Source organism: Misgurnus anguillicaudatus, chromosome 11 (genome assembly GCF_027580225.2).
Source record: "Misgurnus anguillicaudatus chromosome 11, ASM2758022v2, whole genome shotgun sequence".
In the NCBI taxonomy this organism is placed as follows: domain Eukaryota; kingdom Metazoa; phylum Chordata; class Actinopteri; order Cypriniformes; family Cobitidae; genus Misgurnus; species Misgurnus anguillicaudatus.
Window position 1 is genome coordinate 33,224,205 of NC_073347.2, and position 20,831 is coordinate 33,245,035.

General features: G+C 35.3%; 1 protein-coding gene across 15 annotated transcripts in view; it reads left to right on the top strand.

Moving 5' to 3' along the window:
* The window catches only part of ablim1a (actin binding LIM protein 1a), a 57,382-nt gene extending 37,468 nt beyond the window's left edge, over positions 1-19,914 (top strand). For 6 of the 15 annotated variants that reach the window (XR_012372253.1, XR_012372245.1, XR_012372244.1 and 3 more), the window contains 13 exons: positions 1,462-1,539; positions 2,201-2,356; positions 2,722-2,766; positions 3,256-3,279; positions 4,757-4,886; positions 5,045-5,128; positions 7,973-8,020; positions 13,171-13,317; positions 14,074-14,159; positions 14,246-14,369; positions 15,642-15,697; positions 15,786-16,441; positions 17,280-17,360. Coding sequence is in view for 1 of the 15 variants with exons in the window: in XM_055170123.2 (XP_055026098.2) it covers positions 1,462-1,539; positions 2,201-2,356; positions 2,722-2,766; positions 3,256-3,279; positions 4,757-4,886; positions 5,045-5,128; positions 7,973-8,020; positions 13,171-13,317; positions 14,074-14,159; positions 14,246-14,369; positions 15,642-15,697; positions 15,786-15,846; positions 16,163-16,170; positions 16,367-16,441; positions 17,280-17,360; positions 17,530-17,643 (1,317 nt within the window). In the remaining 14 variants the exon portion in view is untranslated. Of the gene's footprint in view, positions 1-1,461; positions 1,540-2,200; positions 2,357-2,721; positions 2,767-3,255; positions 3,280-4,756; positions 4,887-5,044; positions 5,129-7,972; positions 8,021-13,170; positions 13,318-14,073; positions 14,160-14,245; positions 14,370-15,641; positions 15,698-15,785; positions 16,446-17,279; positions 17,361-17,529 lie in introns of those variants that run through there. The other 9 variants (XM_055170123.2, XR_008635052.2, XR_012372246.1 and 6 more) reach the window with 9 other exon arrangements.
* The last annotated feature ends 917 nt before the right edge of the window (positions 19,915-20,831 follow it).

Genomic DNA, 20,831 nt, shown 5'->3' on the forward strand with positions numbered 1-20,831 from the left:
CATCTGGTTTGTTCAGTACTATCACAGATTTGGTTTTTAAAACCAGATATGTGCTTTCACGGCTGGATTCGTCCTGAGATGAGAGACCAGAACAGGTAGACTTAAATAGCCCACTTGTTTATACTGTTGCGAGTCTCAAATCAAGCCAAGTAGCTGTGATCACTCACCGTGTACGCCAGCATTTCAATGTGCTGTGTAATTTCAGACTTACATTAACTTACATTACGATCTTCCTGTCGTCTGAAACCTGACATTACCACGTCGAGTCTCATTCATTGTGTGGGAAGCAAATGAATGATTTCATGATGAAACATCAGATTTGTTATAAGAAGGGGGTGTCATCATTCAGCCTTGTGTCCTCAATAACATTTGTCATTGTTTACAGGTCATAAAAATGTATTGATTTAGATGCTCTAACACACTCTTACTGATTTTGGTGCATTGCTTTGTTCAATTCGTTATAACTTCTGAAAGTTATAATAGCGCTGATCAGCTGACTGTATTTCTAAGCCATGATTGGCTAACCTCTATTTCAATAAACAATGAATATCTTACTGTATCTATTGTCATGTACAGTGGACACCAAAAGTGCAATGCAACTTGTGAAAATGCCTAATTTCTACCTAACTCAACATCTTATTAAAGATAATTTTCATTACAGGCATTTCCTTAAAGGTGCGTTGTGTAACTTTTAGAAGGATCTTTTGACAGAAATGCAATATAATATACATAACTATATTAGTAGTGGTGTATTAAGACCTTACATAATGAACTGTATTGCTTTTATTACCTTGGCTTAGAATGAGCCATTTTTATCTACATACACAGCGGGTCCCATTACATGGCAGTTGCCATTTCGCGTCACCTATACGACAAAAAAGATATTTTCAAATATACAAAAATATATGTGCTGAAATATATTTTGAAATATGTTAACAAAAATGTATCTTAAAATATATTTGAAATTATTTTTTGTAGTATGAGAGGCTAAAAACATGGTGGCGTTTATATTCACACCGTATTAGAAAAACATTGTTTTTAGGTTTGAAAAAATTAAAATGAAAAATATAATTATAGTGTTTTTATACATGCACATAGATTTACTTGTACTTTATACATATTATACTATAAAAACGTAGATTTTGACAGGAAAAATCTATTTTGTGCTGTATGGTTTGTAAAATTAGAAATGTATTTGTTGCCTTTGAAATACTTTCTGAAATATATGGTTAAAAGTTAAAATAAATTTTTCAATATTTTTCATTATTTCAAAAACATTTTTGGCCAGAGAAATGCATTTTGATCCTTGAATTTTGGCCAGAGAAATGAGCTGTGTGGACTGAGCCGTTGGTTACAATTCACAATCTCACCTCTAGATGCCGCTAAAAATCTACACAGTGAAAATTTAATACTGCCAGGTGATTCTGGGCTGTTTGCTCTAAACTTCTGCTTCTTTTACAGCCGACACGCTCATCGTCTGAGAGTATATGTTCCCGACCTGGTTCAAGCATACCTGGCTCACCGGGTCACACTTTATATGTAAGTATATCAGTATAAATACACAATCTGCCCACAAAATTGGCCATTTTTCTCGCATTACGCATTCATTTTCATTTATACTTCAGATGTATTTACACATGTAGATCACTAGTAGGCAATGTCCACAGGCAGTATTAAAGTAAAAGCCGAAGAAGAGGTAACTTATGTACGTTGTTTGAGAAGTATCAGCAGTGATGGCTGTAAAATAAACAGCACCTTTGTTGCAGCTTGAGTTGTTAAATTTAGCTCCTCAACTTTGTCCATCTTTGTTTTTATCGTAAGCAGAAATGCATATACATATATATATATACATACATATAAATAGAAAATGAGACGCATATTTTTTTACCTGACGGGAGGGGCTTTAGCAGACCAATCACAGTGCTTACAGTCCACGTAGAACTGATTTGTTGTTACATTTTATTGAGAGGTGCAAGTAACGGCACGGGGTTAGCGTCTACGCGTAGGCTACGGCATACTATCGACGCAGGAGTGTAAATTGGGCTTTACAGTCCAAACGGTCTATTTTTGCATTTTTGTTTCTAACCCATACTTCTTGTGGAAACTGCACAGCTTTGTTTTGAGAGCTTATCTAGGTTGTGTGTTACATGTGCTGTGTAAACTTCTTTCTGTATATATGTGTGTGTTTCTTTCCTCCTAGGCAAAAGTAGACAATGAGATCCTTGATTACAGAGATTTAGCAGCCATTCCCAAAGTCAAAGCCATTTATGACATTGAGCGTCCAGATCTAATCAACTATGAGCCTCTTTATACCACATCACTGGATGAGTCGGAGGAGATGGAGAGTGTGGGAGAGGTAATGGGATGTCCAAAAAATAAATAAAATAGCATTTTTAGGTCTCACAGAGTCGACGCCGCTCCAGACAGAGGCAGTAAAATTTGTCTGTTTTAAGATAATTCATTTTGGCAAAATTCTGAGCTTTGCATTTGTTTGCTATCCCAGAATGCAATGCGGTGAGCTTGCATTGATGCAGAGTTTAGAGAAAGCCAAGTTTGTCCTTTCAATATTGACAGCGAGAATGGCTCTATTTAAATGTGTACTGTGTCATATATTATTTATGGATGTTACAAACTGCTTACAGTAGTCCACATTAATCATTTTCTCTCATATATTCAGTGGACACACGTGTACTTTATTTTCACATCATCTTCTGTTAACAGCTTCAGAGCTCCAGGAGAGAATGTTCACCCAAGCCAGATGACAGAGTAAGTTAGTCACATGATCTTTCATCTGTGCATTAATAGGCCATCAAATCTCTCATTTATACCTCCAATGTTTTATGTCTATTTTTTTATAATTTTTATGCATATTCTTATTGTAATCCAATAATTTGTATTTAAAATTAACATCACAATACTTTATTTTGTTAGATGTCAAATTCGCCTTCTTAGATGTTACATGTTTCTCTTATGTTATATTTTAAATGCTTTCTCGTTTATTTATTTAATCACGGACAGTGTACGTTAATAATATGTAAAATGTGCCAGATTTTGCCAGTATTGACTAATTTTTACTCGTAGTCCTTATTGCTTTGTATAAATGCATTCTGCATTCAGAAAAAGTAATAAATGTTTTGATTAGTGAAGTATGACCCCAGTTTGTTCATAGCATATTTTTTATTCAATAATCAATTGCAAATGTATTTGACAAATAACATCTTTTGTTTTGACTTGTTTATTTGTGTCTTGTTTCAGACCAGGTCACCTACACCGACTGATGTAAGTCAGATTTAGATTCAGTCAATTTGCTAATGTCTTAAAAATGTTATAAAGCACTTATTCTTTCTTATTCTTTAGGGCAATAGAGAATATAAAGAAAAAAACTACTTATACAACTCGGACATAACTAACTTAGTAAACCAAAATACATTTAAATTTTTAATAATTTTTTCATATTAAAAAACTAGAGTTTGACATCTAATTTTGTGTTAAACGTGAAAACTTATCATGTTATTTATCATGTAATGATAGTTTGAGTTGAGTTGAATTTGACAGTACACACTAAGTTGTTTAAATTATGCTTTAAATGTGTAAAATTACTTTGATAGTTCAATGAATAGCAGAAATGTAAAATCTCTAGCTTTAAAATGGATGTAAATGTTAACACCCACCCCCATACCGCAAAAAAAGTCTATTTTTAAATACATTTTTAAATATATTGAAATAATATACAAAAAAGGGCAAAAAAATATTTGCTGAAATATATTTTGGAATATGTTTACAAAAATATATTTTTCATCTATATATTTGTGGGCATTTTTTTGTATATTTTGAAATATATTTTTTTAAATAAATAAATTTTAAAGTTTAAAAAAATATTTAGCCCTCTATATATATTTTAATCCAAGAAAATATATTCATGATGCAATGGAAAAAAAACTTTCTTTGTACGAACACTTTTTTAAAGGTTCAAATTAAATATATTTTAAACTTCAAAAATATACTTATTTAACATATATTTCAAATATATATTTGGCAAAAAATACATTTTGCCACATGGGATGTAAAATTTGAAATGTATTTGGTTGCCCTTGAAATACATGTTTAAATACTTGTTGATATATGAAGGTAAAACTAAATACTGTATATGTCCAAATTCATTACTTTCTACAAAATGTATTTAGCATATATTTAAAATATATTTTTGGCCAGAGAAATGTGTTTTTTATGCCTGGTGGCACATTTGTATACAAGGCGTTACTGCAAAATAAAGATGCTAAGAAAGCTAATTTGCAGCAATGCCCATAGCACTATTTTGGTTCCCCAACAACCATTTAAAGGAACCATTTTGTTTTTTTGAAATGTTCTTAAAGGGATAGTTCACCCAAAAATGAAAATTCTGTCATCATTTACTTAACCTCATGTTGTTATAAACCTGTAGTCATTCTGTTGAACACAAAGGATGATATTTGTTATGAAGCAGGAAGCAAAGCACCATTGACTTCCATAGTAAGAAAACAATACTACTATTGATGTCAATACAGACAGTTTGGTCATAAACATTGCTCAAAATATCTTCGGCAGAAGAACGAAATGTTTGTTACAACATAAGGGCGAATAAATGATGACAACATTTTTAGTTTTGAGTGAACTATCCCTTTAAAGGTTATTTATGCAACAATACAGTCTGCCTAAAACATTTTAGGAACATTTATTAAGTGTGTAGCTTGAAATATTTGCTGTTTTTGTCTTTCAGGGTTATTATGATATGAGAGAACGCATTCTCCATAGGTCTACAAGTCAGGGCTCCATCGGCTCACCCATTTACAGCCGCTACAATTACACACCGGCCCTGTCCCGCTCACCACAACACTTCCACAGACCTGGTGAGTTACATCCTCACACATAAACACTAAAGTTAGTGTAGTTTGACGGGTTTGTGTGTTATAAATTCTTTCTCACCCCAGTATCCAGATTTAGTTATCCCAGATCCTCTCAAAAGCATTTTAACTCACCTAACCATTGACCTTGTTTCTGATTGGAGGCACTGAGCCGTCCAGCGGTCGGAGTTCTCCAGGTGCCAGCACCCCTCCTCTCTCTCTGACCCCTAAACATTTTCACCTGCCAGGTACTGTAGGTGTCTTCAAGTGGCCCTGTCAATGTCCAGCTGTCTGTCAATCTCAGCATGCACCTCAAAGCACATTTTCACAACACTTTGCTGTCTCTTTTACTGTATGTCTGCTTGTCTTTACCTCTGTCTTTCTGTCTTAAAGGAATATATAAAAAATTGTTGTGTAATGCATCTGAAAGCTGTTTTCAGACTCTCAGTGGTTTCATCAGTCTTCACAATATGACACATGTTGAATTGTAAATTTTAGTTTTAAAAGTGTGCTAAAATGTTTTTGGTCTAATATCTATGTGCAGTTTGTTTGTTAATGTCTTGATATTCTGTTGTTTCTGTTGATATTATATGTGCAATTTCTGAAAACGTGTAGTTATGCTAAGACAAACCTCACCAGTACTATTGCTCATGTTGTCGTTATTACGTTTTTATGCTTATGAGATTAATACTTAAAGTAGTGATGCACGATATTTAATTTATGCACTGTAAAAAATGCAGCATTTTGTCAAATCAACATATAGTTTTAGGTTACTTTAACTTATAAAACCTATTATTAACCTAATCTTTTAAGTTATATCAAGTTATTGCAAAAACTTAAAATAGTAGGTTGTTTGGTAACACTTTACTTGAAGGGGTGTTCATAAGACTGACATAACACCTTCATAATCATGACATGACATGTCTCATGAACATGAAGAAGATTTTATGCACATTTATGACAACTGTCATTAAGGGCCCTATTTTAACAATCTAAGCGCATAATCTAAAGCGCACAGCGCAATGTCTGAATGGGCGTGTCCGAATCCACTTTTGCAAATTTAACGACGGGAAAAATGGTTTGTGCGCCGAGCGCATGGTCGAAAAGGGTTGGTCCTTTTTTTAATGAGTAATGGGAGTATTTTGGGCATAACGTGCAATAAGCCAATGGGAGTCTCAGCTCTCATCCCCTTTAAAAGCCAGTTGCGCTGGCGCAATGTTTAATCCCTATTTAGATGACGGACTTTGTAAAGTGAAAAACTAAGTGGAGGAAGAAGATCCCCAGTTTAAGATTAATGTTAAATAATTGTGTTGTTTTCACTTGTATTGAAATTGTTATTTTTTCATTAAAACCTTTAAAACCCATTTTCTTTTAGTCATGAAAGTAAAAAAGCAGGCTTTTAATTTCTTTAAATGTATGGCTATCCAATATCATCAAAAAATTATTTACAAGTATGTAAGAAAAGGTTTGTAGTCTAAAAATACTTTATTTGTAACAAATAGGAGATAAAGAATTTACAAACGGCTCTCCTCACGTTTCAGCACTTGGACAGCGTCAGTTTTTTTTAAGCATTACTTAAAAATGTTTCTCATCTCACCATATCCACAGGTACAGAGTCATCATATACAATAAATCCGTGAGGTAGCATTTAAAAAAGCATTTAAAAACAGATTCATTTGTTTAAAGCAAAGCATTTATTTACTTACAGGCTGCAGGTGAAGCAGCTCTTTGTGCCTTAACGTCTCATAATAAGTCCTCATTTATCTCCAAGATACTCAATAATAATCTTTTACATTCAATCCTTTAATCTTTCATATTAAAAAAACGTTTTTGTGCTGCTGCGCATTCATGTGTGTGATTAGCAAACCCACGTTGTCGTCCCTTTTATAGCTCATATTACTAATGCGCTCTTTAAATAACAAAAAACATATTGCACCATTGACTTTAGACTTTAGAGCAGGTTTTTGTTGGTCAATGGCGTAGTCTATTTTAGTTGCCTCAAAATAGCAACACGCCAACAATGCACCTAAACACACCTCGTTTTCAGACCAGAATGCCCATGGGCGCAAAAGGGGGCGCAAATGCATTTGCTATTTAAACAATGTGGCGCTAAACGTGAAAATGATCATTGCGCAGGGTGGAAACTAGCAAAAGACACTTGTGTCGCGCATTATTGTAAATCATAACTTGTCATAACAACTTGACATTACCAATAAAACATAAATGATCATTTTTTTACCAGTGATACAAGTTGAATTTGTCATTAAAATGTCATTATACTCTAACAAATTCATGAATATTCTTCAGTTCATTATGTTTTTTTTATTCCTCCAGTGTTTAAGAAATAAAATCTAATAATCCAATAATAATAATTAAAATTGATAAAATTAAATTTTATTGCATTATCTCATAAAGTTAAGTATAATCTTTTTACGTGTCTGTTGCATTTTGTTAAGGTATTTATTTATTGACATTTTTACATTTTAATTTGAACCACTGCAGTTGAGGTCAAGAAAAATATTTATGTTGCTGTTATAAAATTATTTAACATTGTATTAACACTTTTGACTTTGACATTTTTATTACAAGTTCAATTTGTATCACTGTAGTTGAGGTCAAGAAAAATATTCATGATGCTGTTATAAAACTATTTGACAGAGTATTAACACTTAATGACTTTTTAATGTAATGTTAACCCATAAAGCTAGGTAGTTTCTTAAGTTTGATAATTATTCTGCTATGTCATGTTTTTTGACAAGTTATGATGTATTGGTTTATGTCAAGTTGTCTTAACAAAGACATTTCAAACAATGTCATCTTTGCATAAAAAAGACACAACTGAACAAATGACACTTAATGACAGTTGTTATAAATGTGCATAAAAGCTCCTCCATGTTCATGACACGTGGCATGTCATGATTATGAAGGTGTCATGTCATTTTTATCCACACCCCTTCAAGTAAATATGAATATGAATGCCTCTGTATGAATATACACAAAATTTTATTAATGACATTTTTAATATCAACGTGCCGATAGTACTTTGCATCTCTACTTTAACATGCTTTCATGTAACTGTTTGTGTCTTTCAGATCAAGGGATAAACATCTATAGAAAACCACCGATCTACAAACAATATGGTACAGTTCTTCAGACTCAGCACATTAACATTAAACAACAATTACATTTTGAGAGATTTTATAGCATTGCATTGTAAAAATCACATTTGGCTGAGTGCTTAAATGCCAATATTTATTACAACAATGATCTGCAACCTTTTTAATAGACCACTTTTAAAATGACAAAGTGTTTTATTATTGCAAACATTAATGCACAATAAGCTCTGTGTCATATATGCTTAAGTGTTCAATAAGGCTGTATGGTCTACTTAAAGGCGGAGTCCACGATGTTTGAAAGCCAATGTTGATATTTGAAATCACCTAAACAAACACGCCCCTACCCCAATAGAATCTGGACCTTCTGTTGATAGACCCGCCCCACACATACGCAACCCGGCAAGGATGTCGGTTAGTAGACACGCTCCTTACTGCTGATTGGCTATAAGTGTGTTTTGGTAGTCGGCCCGTCTCCTTTTCCAAAGCGTTTTTCAAACATCGTGGACTCCGCCTTTAATACTGACCGACTCATAACAGCAGGGCTTAAACGCTTAAACGGTTGCTCGTGTGTAAAGTGCTAAATAAGTAAAATAAAAATGAATAATCTTAACAAGTATGTGGTAAACAGCTTCGGGTGGCATAAATGTTTTGTTAAATAGGACAAACTAGTGAAAAGAGATTTGATCATGTTGAAAATATTTTCACCCTACTTATAGTATGTATGTCATTTTACCATATTTCTATGTTTTGTTTGTTTTTTATTTGGAAACTGTGAGTCGCTTCACCTCATTAATATCTGCTTGTGTGCTATTGAACCACGTCAATGTAAACATGTAAGTACTGTTTGAAGTCTTCTCAACTGAGCCTATTTCACTTTACATATGAATCGAACAATCTTCATTAACTCTTTCCCCGCCATTGACGAGATATCTCGTCAATCAAGAGAAAACGCTTCCTCGCCAATGACGAGTATTTCCGTCTTTCCGCAATACCGCTATTATCCACTAGGTGGTTCCGCAACTTTTTAAACCCGGAAGTATTGCCCTATGGCAAGCTGCTGCATGTCCGTGTCTGTTTTAAAGATCGCTCTGAATGGGATCTCTATGAAAAGTCCGTCACAAAAATAGAATTATCTCTGCTTTTTGCTCAAAATGTGGTGTTTTTGCAGAAACCTACCCATATTCAAAAGCTGATTACAAAATAACTACTCAAAGTAGGATGAAACGGGGGTTTTTTTGTTTGAAAGCAGAGGGTCTGTTCTTTCATTTGATATATTGTATGTTTATATATTTGAAGAAGAACATTTTCTGGAAGCCATTAAACTTTTGTGAAAATCATAAAAAATGCTGGCGCTGGCCGGCAACTTTTTTAAAAAACGCTGGCGGGGAAAGAGTTAAACATGACCTTTAAAGGGACACTCCACTTCTTTTGAAAATATGCTCACTTTCCAGCTCCCCTAGAGTTAAACATTTGATTTAACCAAAGACTTTCAATATTTTTCCTATTTTGACTCTTGCAACTTTTAATTTTCTGTCGGTCTTAGTACACAAGTTTTAAAAAGGAAAAATTTGTTATTTTTTAGCGCGAAGCTAATAGTCTAATCAGATTCAATGGATTATGCTAAGCTGTGCTAAAAGTGCTAGCGCCAGACCCGAAGATCAGCTGAATGGATTCCAAAGTGGTAAAAATCAAATGTTTAATTCTAGGGGAGCTGGAAATTGAGCATATTTTCAAAAAAGTGAAGTGTCCCTTTAACCCATAATCACCGATAATATCAAACCTTGCAAATATAGTTGTTGCAAGATAGACCTGTTCATATCTGCATAGTACTGCATAGTAACATATGAGTGCCTCCTTTAGTGTTTCCACAGTCATGGTTAACCAATTATGTTTAAGTATTTTTTACTGTATACAGTAAATATACTGTTTTCTCAGTGTATTTCATCTTTTGGATATTATGCTTTGTTAGTGCTTGTGTAAAGTAAAAGTTGCCCCCCGCCTCTCTCTTTAGGATATCATCACTGTATTCGCTTATCTTGTCAGAGACATTTGTACAATGAAAAGCAACCAATTATTCAATAATAATAAAAAATTGTACCTCACATATACATATACATGTTCAACAAGCACTGACAACATTAGGCTACATCTTAAACTGATGGCCATTCTTTACATTCATGATAGCCGTCCAGAGATACACACTGTATACTATAGCATACAGTACAGTGGTAAAAAAGTACGTGAACCTTTTGGAATTTCATAGTTTTCTGAATAAATTTGTCATTAAATGAGTATGACAAACATAATGTGTCTAAAAATAATAACAGAAAATAATTCTGATCTTTCATGTCTTTATTGAGAACAACCAAAATACCTCATAGTGCTTGTGGAAAAAGTATGTGAATCTGTGAGTAAATGACATCAAAAAAGCTAATTTGAGTCAGGTTGTAGCACACCTGGAGTCTTGTTAAGATAATACATTTGGAGGTGTGGACTACAGCTATTTTGACTGATAAAAATCCCTCAAACTTTTGGAGTTGCTCTGCACTAGCCATGCCTCGCTAAAAAAACTTTCAGAGGAGCTACAATCAAGAATTTTACAAAGTTATTTTAAAGACTTTAAAAATTCATCAGTCTACAAATGGAGACACGTTGGGTTGCTACTCTACCAAGAAGTGGGCGCCCAGTCAAAATATTACCAAGAGCCAACGAAGACTCATCATTGAGGTAAAAAAACAACCCCAAATGACAGCCGAAGATTTGAAGGCATCATTGGAACTTGCTAACATCTCTGTTCATAAGTCTACAATACATAAAACACTGAACAATCCATGGCAGGACACCTCTGCTTACTAAAAAATAACATTGCTGCATGCCTGAAGTTTGCAAAAGAGCACATTGACACTCCACTGTGGTATTGGCAAAATGTCTTGTGGACTGATGAAACAAAGTTTAAACTATTTGGAAAAAACACACAACCCTACATCTGGCATAGAGGGCACGGCATAATGAAAACATCATCCCAACTGGTAAAGTATGGTGGAGGAAACATCATGATTTGGGCCTCTGGGCCTGGCCAGCTTGCAATCATTGAGAGGAAGATGAATTCCCAAGTATATCAGACAATTCTTAAGGATAATGTGAGAATGTCTATACGTCAGCTGAAACTATGTAGCTGTGTAGCAACAGGACAATGACCCAAAACACATTAGCAAGTCCACAACAGAATGGCTTCAGAAAAACGAAATCCTTTTGAAGTGGCCAAGTCAGAGGCCAGACATCAACCCAATAGAGATGCTATGGATTGACTTGAAGAGGGCCATACATGAGACATCCATATAATATGACAGCGCTAAAGCAATTCTGCCAGGAAGAATGGGATAAAATTTCTCCTCAATGATGTGCAGGTCTGATCCACAGATACAGGTAACACAGTCTCACCCCATGTCGTCAATATTTGACGACACTTGACCATTCGTCAATATGTGACGCGGAGGGTATACCTTTCGCGTCATTTTTTGACGAACTGGGGACTTCAATACTATTACGTCCGTTGCATTCTCTTCTCCTATTTTCTTACCATTTTCGCGTCGGTTTAGGGTTAGATTACGCGAAATTAAACAGTGTACGCGAAATTAAACAGTTGTCACCTGGCGTTGGGGTTAGAAACAGTTGTCACCTGGCGTTGGGGTTAGAGTTAGGTTTGGGTAGGGATGTCATTATGTAAATCTAACCCTAAACCGACGCGAAAATGGTAAGAAAATAGGAGAAGAGAATGCAACGGACGTAATAGTATTGAAGTCCCCAGTTCGTCAAAAAATGACGCGAAAGGTATACCCTCCGCGTCACGTGTTGACGGGTGGTCGAGTGTCGTCAAGTGTTGACGACATGGGGTGAGACTGGGTTGTACAGGAAGCGCCTGGTTGAGGTTATTGCTGCCCATGGGGGGCCAACCAGTTATTAATTCTAATGCTGGATTCAAACCAAACGCGGTGGAAATGGCAAAAACGCACTATTAGCGTGTAGTTGGATGCTTGAACATTTTAAGTTTACTCACTTTGCGCGTGAAATTCTAGTCATTCGAGACATTCACACGCATTCACATCATGGGAGGGGCTTCTGCGACTCCACTCGTTTCCTATAATCACGTCACTTCTAGCGCAAGCTCCTGATTGGTTAACGTGGCGCTATTTTCTGCCAAATTTCAGATTTTTTCAACTCGCGCGTTTCCCGCGACAACGCTCAAGTTGCATCTTTTGCGCGTCATTGAGGCGGATTTGCACTGCTCAAAATGCATCATTTGCACTGCGAGACCTCCAGACGCATGTCAACACATCTTTACATTGACTTAACATTGAAATCATTCGCGCCAAACGTTCCATTCAATTTTTCCACTGCCATTTTGAATGTTAAACGAATTTGTTCAATAAAGACATGAAAGATCGGAATTTTTTGTGTTATTTTTTAACACATTATGTTTGTCAACACCCTTAGATGAATATCGGATCACAGATCACAAAAGGTTCACAAAAGGTTCACATACTTTTTCTTGCCACTGTAAATCCCACAGCCTATATTAACAATATCAGATATATGTTTTAAAGCCAGCGAAGGTTTCTCACATTGCTGCATGGCTTATTTTGACTAAGATATGGAAGCTGTGCACGTTTTCCGGCATGCCGGCATATAACCAATAATCTCCACTCGCCATAAAATTATCCTAAATAATGAATTTACATCATTTAAGTAGTGAGATAAGAATGTTTAGACGGGAGTGGGTGGTATGACCAAAGTATTCATCATAGTGGGATATACTGTATCACAATATAGTTGTTATTCTTGGAAATTTAGTTTAAAAACTTATATTTAATAACCACATGGCAAAATAAAGGTTTTTAAAGGTTTTCTCATGTGGATGCAATAGAAGAACCACTTTTGGTTTGTCAAAGATCCTTTTCTGTCAAAGCTTAAATGTTTGTGCACATGTGATTACACAAAGCACAAATTATATCTATTAAAACCATCCTTCACTTGACCTGTCATACCGCCCAGCCCTAGCAGATAATAAACAGCTTTAAACTCATGACCATTTGCCTCATATGGCTATGGTAGCATTTCTTTTGGTTTTGCCGCACCTGTCCTGATGGTCCGGCTCCACCCGTTTATTGATCTAGATTCAGCTGCTTTTGCAGCCCAGAGCAAGTCGGCTGATGACATCATCAAATCGGCCAAATTTCCCTCAGCGTACGCCCCGGGTCCAGACAACCCAGCAAAGACAGAGACCGACAACTGGTCCTTCCCCATCTCTCACGCTGTCTTAGGTACTGTGGTCAACCGTGATACATGATCTGTTTTCATAGTTCACCCAAAAATTTGAATGTTAGGATCAGTTACTGATCCTTATATCTGTATTCTTTAATTTTCTCTTTTTAAAAGGAGACCTTTGTAGAAAATAAACAATAAACAGTAAATTATGACACACACTTTGAAAAAATGCTGGGTTATTTTGTAGTGTTGGGTCACAAAAGGAATGAACCCAACTCATTGGGTTGTAATTTAACCTATGCTGGGTTGTTTTTCTGAATTAATTTAACGCTGGGTTGAAAATAAGTGCCTTTTTATTTTTGAGTGAACTATTTCATTAACCCCTGCTACCAAACCCAGACAAATTATCTAAGATTTGAGTCAACAGATGGCAGTAAAATACTTCTATTATTACCCCAGTTATTTTTTTAAATAGTTTATTTCTACACAAAAAGTTTTATTCGTGTGGATTGATATTAATATTCATAGTATGTCTAGTCCTGACTCTGAGATTGACTTCAAACATTTATGTCGTCTGTCTTCATGTAAATGTTTGTCTTTGCTTTCTATGATACACAAATTTCTTGCATGTTTATTTTAAATAGTGAATGTGTTGTAGACACAGAGCTATCATGAGGTATAACATCCTGATTTCATCCTGATTTTGTAATGAATGCATCATAGACTGGATTTGTAGTCCAGCTTTGGTGGCTCAGGTGTTTTTGTGTGTATGAACATGTCCAGTTAATGTGAATTGCTGTTGATATTTTTAGGGACAGACGGGAGGAGAAGATCGAGAGAAGAAGATGAGTTGGAGCAGCACAAACGCAGACAGCTTCAGGAGGAACATCTCAACAAAGTTAAGAGCTGTCTGTTGTAAAATAAAGGCAACGGCGTTCGATAATCATCCGGTTATTTACTGATGTTTACTGCCTGTGATTGTAGATCCAGTCTGGTTTAGGGAAAATGATTCTCAAGGAGGAGAAGGAGAAAGAGATGACCCGCGAGCATCACCCACGGAGCCAGTCAGCACAGCGCCACGACCCTGATCAATCTAATGCTAATGCAGGTGAACTGGACCTCAAGACATTAGATTTCACACTGTACTCCTATGGTGCTTCATGATGCCATAGGAGAACCATTTGAACCTAAATGGGTTTATAAAGATCCTTTAACATTCAGAACCAAAAATAGTACTTTTATCGCTGTGAAGAACCTTTTAAAGCCACAATATGTAAGATTTTCATATTAAAAAATCCAACACCACTCACTCAGTGTGACATATTTGATGCAGTTGTGTACTTACATTATCTCCAAAATTTCCAAGGAATTCTTGAAATTCCTGTTTTAAATAATGGCTCGTCCCATGTAATTGTCACCATTTTAGTGACTTAAGATCTCCACTACCCTCGGATTGGGGGCGTGCACACCAAAGCTTTACCTGCCGGCACATGTTTTCAATTGATTCTAATGGAAACTCTGCGTTTTTCAAATAAGCTAGCAGCTAGCGTTTTTTTTTCCGCGCTAAAAACCGGCGCTCGGCGGTTTTTCCACGCTCGGTGCTGAGCATCGAGAGTTGAAAGAGATTCAACTTCGAGTGAAAAGCTCCGCTCGTCAATGTCAGTTCTCACACGGCCATCCAATCACAATGGAGGAGGGGTGGGACATTACCACAGCAACCAACCGGCTCACAGCTCAAGTATTAGAGCTACCAAAGCGCTCGGCTGAAAAACAGCTGGCATTCGCATCCTCAAGGCGTTTTCAGACGCGTTTAAAAGTTTTGGTGTGTCCAGCCCCTTTCTGGTTATAGAAACAATGGCAACGCGAGTGGACAAATGTGGAAGAGGCGTTTAAACCGCATCTAACATGCAGTTATTGTGCCTTGCAGCTAATCCATTACAATGGCATTAAATAATGTCCAGGTAATAAAGCATTAATTCATTACCTCATCCTTGAACATGATTAGCGAATTCCAAACATCTCTGGATGGTGAAAACAATATCTCCCATCTACTTTCACTCTCTTTCATAACGTCATTAAGCGCGTTCGTTATTGCGTTATTGTGTAACAACGGCCTCTAGTGGTGAAAGCCTACATATTGTGGCTTTAAAGCAAAGCATCATTTGTAATAATTGTTTAAAGGGGACATATCATGAACATTTTCAAGTGCTGTAATTGGGACCCCAGTGCTTCTATTAACCTAGAAAATGTGAAAAAGATCAACCCAGTAACTTAGTTTTGGTAAACCACTCTCTGCAAACATGTAAAAATAGGTCATTGAAATTTGGCTCCCCTTGTGATGTCAGAATGATAAACATGTACTACATTCTAAACATTGCAGATTCACCCTCTAAAACGGGCTCATTGCCTGGATATGGACGAAATGGACTGCATCGGGTAAGATTTGTGTTCTGATGTCATCTGTGAGACTTATATTTCATTAATATAATCCATGGCAGAATATTGTTTGTTTATTCTGTCGCAGCCTCAGTCGACTGACTTCACTCAGTATAACAGTTACGGGGATGTTTGTGGTGGAGTGAGAGGTCAGTCTATCTATTTGTTGTAATGTTTTCTACAGTAATTGACTTAAATCATAAGAAAGTTTATAATGATAGCAGATTGCAATCAAATGTAGGTCTACACTCTCAGAATACATGCAACTTGGGCAGCACCCTTTTTTAAAGGTCCTAATATTGTATGTACCATTTAGGTACAGATTCTGTATGTATACATTTGGTATCAATATGTACCACTAAGGCATTCTTTATAGGTGCAAATGTGTGCATGTGACAGCTTTTGTATCTTTACATTCACATTTTAATAAAAACCTTGTACCTCTTTATTTTTATTTTTTTGCAGAATTTCAGGTATGTAGTACACATAATTTCCTCTTTAAATTAACAAATCCAAATACTATGATGCATGCATGCGATACTAAATTCTTACTGAAATCTTATTTGTAAATGATTTTAAAATGGTGGTCTAAAATGCATCCTTATACTAATACGTAATTTTCTTTGAGAATTTTTTATTTATTTCTGACATGACGTGTTTTGTTTCTAGTATGTGCAGGATTATCATCGTTCAACCACCAGAATGGATAGAGGAGTGTCGATGCCTAATATGCTGGAACCAAAAGCAAGTATCTAATATTTATAATTTTAATGCATGTAAGTCATTTTAGATGTTTTGCCATTTTGTTGTTAAGTCCTCCTGGGATGTTCATATTTACGTAGTGTTTATAATGTCAGGTGCATTTAAGTCACTTTTGTTTGCGCATGATGGCAGTGTACCCTCTTTCAATTTATTTACAAGAAAATACAGCAAGATTTATTACAGAAAATAAAAACCAAAGAATGCTCATCAAGTGTGTTTGGCCTTTTAATTTTTTTATTGTATATTGTAACATTGAATAATAATTTTTATATTGCAGTGGTATCATATTTTGTCAACTTTTTTGGTTGTAGATAAAAGGCCAGACAACCTTTAAAGGCGGGGTGCACGATTTTTGAGAAACGCTTTGACATAAAAGGGACGCACTCTCTGTGCATTCTTTGTTTTTTATTTTCTGTAATAAATCTTGCTGTATTTTCTACTAACCGATACTGCTGTCTGGGTTGCGTATGTGTGGGGCGAGTCTATCAACAGAAGGTCCAGATTATATTGGGGTAGGGGCGTGTTTGTTTAGGTGATTTCAAATAACAACATTGGCTTTCAGAGATCGTGCACAACAAATTATGCATCTAACTTGTAAAAATGTTTTTCGAGTTTTCTAGTGGTTACAAATTTTGAAAATTAAGTAGGCTATATCCGACAATTTATACATTAGCTTTTGCTCAAACTTTCACCATTCTTGAAACTCAGAGATATTCGATTTGCTATACTCCAGGCTGTATTTCGATAATTCAAAGCTTAACTTTTGCAGAATTGTGTATGACTTTTTGTTCAAAGGCATGTTTTTTTTTTTTTTTTAAAGATATATCCGTACGAAATGCTAATGATAACCAGCCGAAGTCGCTCGAAGCTGCCCAGAGATGTTGACAGAACTCGACTAGAGGTAACAGATTAAAATATGAGACACAAAACACCAAACCAATAATATAACTTACAGATATTGGTGTGGGATGAATTCAATGGAAATCTAAAAGTATTTTACTCATCATATTATTAATATAATGCATAAACTCCTCTTTTGGTGATTTATATTTTATTTACCTGTTTTGTAGCGCCATCTGGCTCCAGAGATGTTCTTTGAAATCTTTGGGATGGAAATTCAGGAATTCGACCGCTTACCTCTTTGGAAACGTAATGAACTGAAGAAGAAAGCCAAACTCTTTTAAGCAGGATATAATGCGTCTTCATGCATTTACATTATGTATCATGTATGTTTTAATCTCTCTTGTTCGCTCTCTATGGACGTCAAAGCTATAATCCAAAACTATAGCCGCAAAAAAAGTCAGTGCAGAAATATCATCATAGGATATGAGTTTGTTTTGATTGAAGGGTCTTAAAGGTGCAGTGTGTAATTTTTAGAAGGATCTCTTGACAGAAATGCAAAATAATACACAAAACTATATTATTAGGGGTGTATAAAGACCTTTTTATAATGAACCGTTATGTGTTTATTGCCTTAGAATGAGACGTTTTTATCTACATACACAGAGGGTCCCCTTACATGGAAGCCGCCATTTTGAGCAGCCATGTTTCAAGCCCTTAACAGACAAAATTTTTTACTAAGTTGTCTCCAACAATGACATGTTTGTCCGGCGGCGGCTACCGTAGCTTATCTATGTGTTTCAAAAGCAAGAGGTGAGCTGTGGACTGAGCCGTTGGTTGCAATTCACAACCTCACCACTAGATGCCGCTAAAATTTACACACTGCATCTTTAACATTTACTCAATAGTTTTGTCTCTTTCATTTCCCTGATCCAAAAATAAGTCTTCCTCATGTTCTTTGTTCTTGTAGGATATCTTAGTAAATTTTGCTCATGCAGGTAAGAATGTTGTCTTATAATCTGAATCATTGTAAGTTACACTGTCAGAAAAAAAATGGTCAGAAATGATCCCTAGCTATCACTGGGGCCGTTCCCCCTTCAAAATGTACACCTTTTTACTTAAAGAGTTCATATTAGGACCTCAAAGGTACATATTGGGATGTATTCATATCTGTACCTAAACGTGGAATGATATAGCATTGTTTGAAACTATGTTCATGTAACATAAAAGCTAGAGGGGCAGATTCAAATCTGCCCATATGGCTCTCTATTAGGGCTCGCTGCATTTCCATTTATTACCACAAATTTAAATGGGAAAAAATGTGGGGCGCTGTTGAGCTTGATTACCATACAAACAGTAGCCAACCAAGCTGTGCGCTCAACTTCCAAACATATTCATCTCATTTTACGTAGTCAATAAACTTTCAAATATTTTTGAAAAATATAAGACACATTTACGAGTTTATAAGAGTTCTATATTTTTAAGCGGATTAATATTTTGGTGGGGCACCGCCCCACTTGCCCATAAAGATGAACTGCGCCTGTATTAGGACCTGTTTTTTAAAGGGTTCTGCCCCAGTGACAACTTGGGACCATTTTGTGTATAGTCTGTTTAGTGTCCCACTACAAAATTTAGTTTTCTTCACTTTTCGTTCAGGAAAGGATTGTAGATGCTACGCTGTGTGTGCCTGTGTCTCTTTGTACCCGTTCATGTAAAAGTTTCATATGCTTTTTAACTTAATCCATATTGCCACTAATCCATATATTTACACTGTACTACTGTACCAGCCTCTGGATTTATTAAAGAAATAGTTTACACTGAAATGATAATTCTCATTGTTTACTTCCCTCAAATTATTTTTAAGATGAACCTTAAGGGGTGGTTCCTGGACAGGGCTTAAGCCTAGTCTAAAACTAAAATACTTGTTTGTAGCGAAATTAACTTGCACTTACATATCTCAAAATATATCCGTGCCATTGTTTTGTCTCAAGATGCACACCAGTAATGTTTTTAAGGTCTGTTTGTCCTAATATAAATAGGCCTAGTCCAGGTTTAATCTAGGAAACCGCCCCTAAGTGTTTTAGGATGAATAAACACCATATGGGCTTGAAAGGACATGAGGGAGAGTAAACAATGACAGGAGTTATATTTTGGGGGGAACAGTGCACTGTGTTGTTTGTACACCTCCAGTTGCATTATATGAACCCACCGGAGGTGCAGAAGTTACACAATTCATCTGTTAGCTGTTTGATTACTGCTGATCTTCTGTCTTATATATATTTAAATGACACAATACAAAGTTAAGGTAAAAAATGAACTGCATTTGACTTTAAAGGGTTTAAACTCGCACTGCCAACTGTTTTTCTGAATAACAGGAAATATTTTAACTTGGAAAAACCAAAAGTTATAGTTCCCAGCAGTTATAAAAGATATCTACATTAATCAAATCTGACAGATTACTGTATTGTGTTCAGTTGTTCATGCGCAGTTCATTGGAATTACGGGCATTGAATTTTTAGCAGGACCAAATCAAAACAGAAACTCGGATGGAAACATTCCCATTAAACACAAACAAGTAAAATGACAGGTTTGAATAAAAGAAATACATCCGCTTCCTCTGTCTTTCTCTCTCTCTCTCTCTTTCTTATACATGAGCATATAAACATAAACAATAAAAAAATCATACCGCACACTGCCAAAAATGGTCCCAAGTTGTAACTGGGCATGTACCCTTCATATATATATATATATATATATATATATATATATATATATATATATATATATATATATATATATATATATATATATATATATATATATACACACAAACACACGCACACACACCATTTAGGCACAGATATGTATACATTTGGTAACAATATGTATCTTTGATGTACTATTGTGAACTCTTTGGATGCAAGGATGTACTTTTTGAGGGGGTGCCACCCCAGTGACAGACCATTTTTTTACATTTTTCCTGACAGTATACTGAATCAAATTGTAAACTTTTTAACATATGGACATCGTTTCCTTTTTTAACAATAACAAGTGGCCATGGTGTAAATTGTAAATAATTGTACTATTTTAGTGTGGGAAGATTGCACAGGCACTAAATGTATCATTTTAATATCATGGTATTCAGGCTAAATGATGCGTATAGGAGCATCAAATGTTAATTTCACATTGATTTAAATCTTCAGCATGGCCTTATTCAATATTAAAGATAAACAATGTTATATTTTCACTGAATTTTCTTTACATAATTAGTGGTTCTTTTTTGTATAAATTTCACATATATTCAACATATACAAATGTTTCATAACACCATGAATCAGTAATACTTTTAGCCTTAGTAATTATATATTGTGAACAATATTATTCATATCAAAGATATTAGAAAACTATTTCCAGAAATTAAGGAAAAAGAGGATAAAAACAACAACAACAAAAATCAACAGAGAGGGTATGCATATATACTCAAAATAAAAAGGAGGAATTTAGGTCTTTGTAAATCTCCATATTTGCTTTG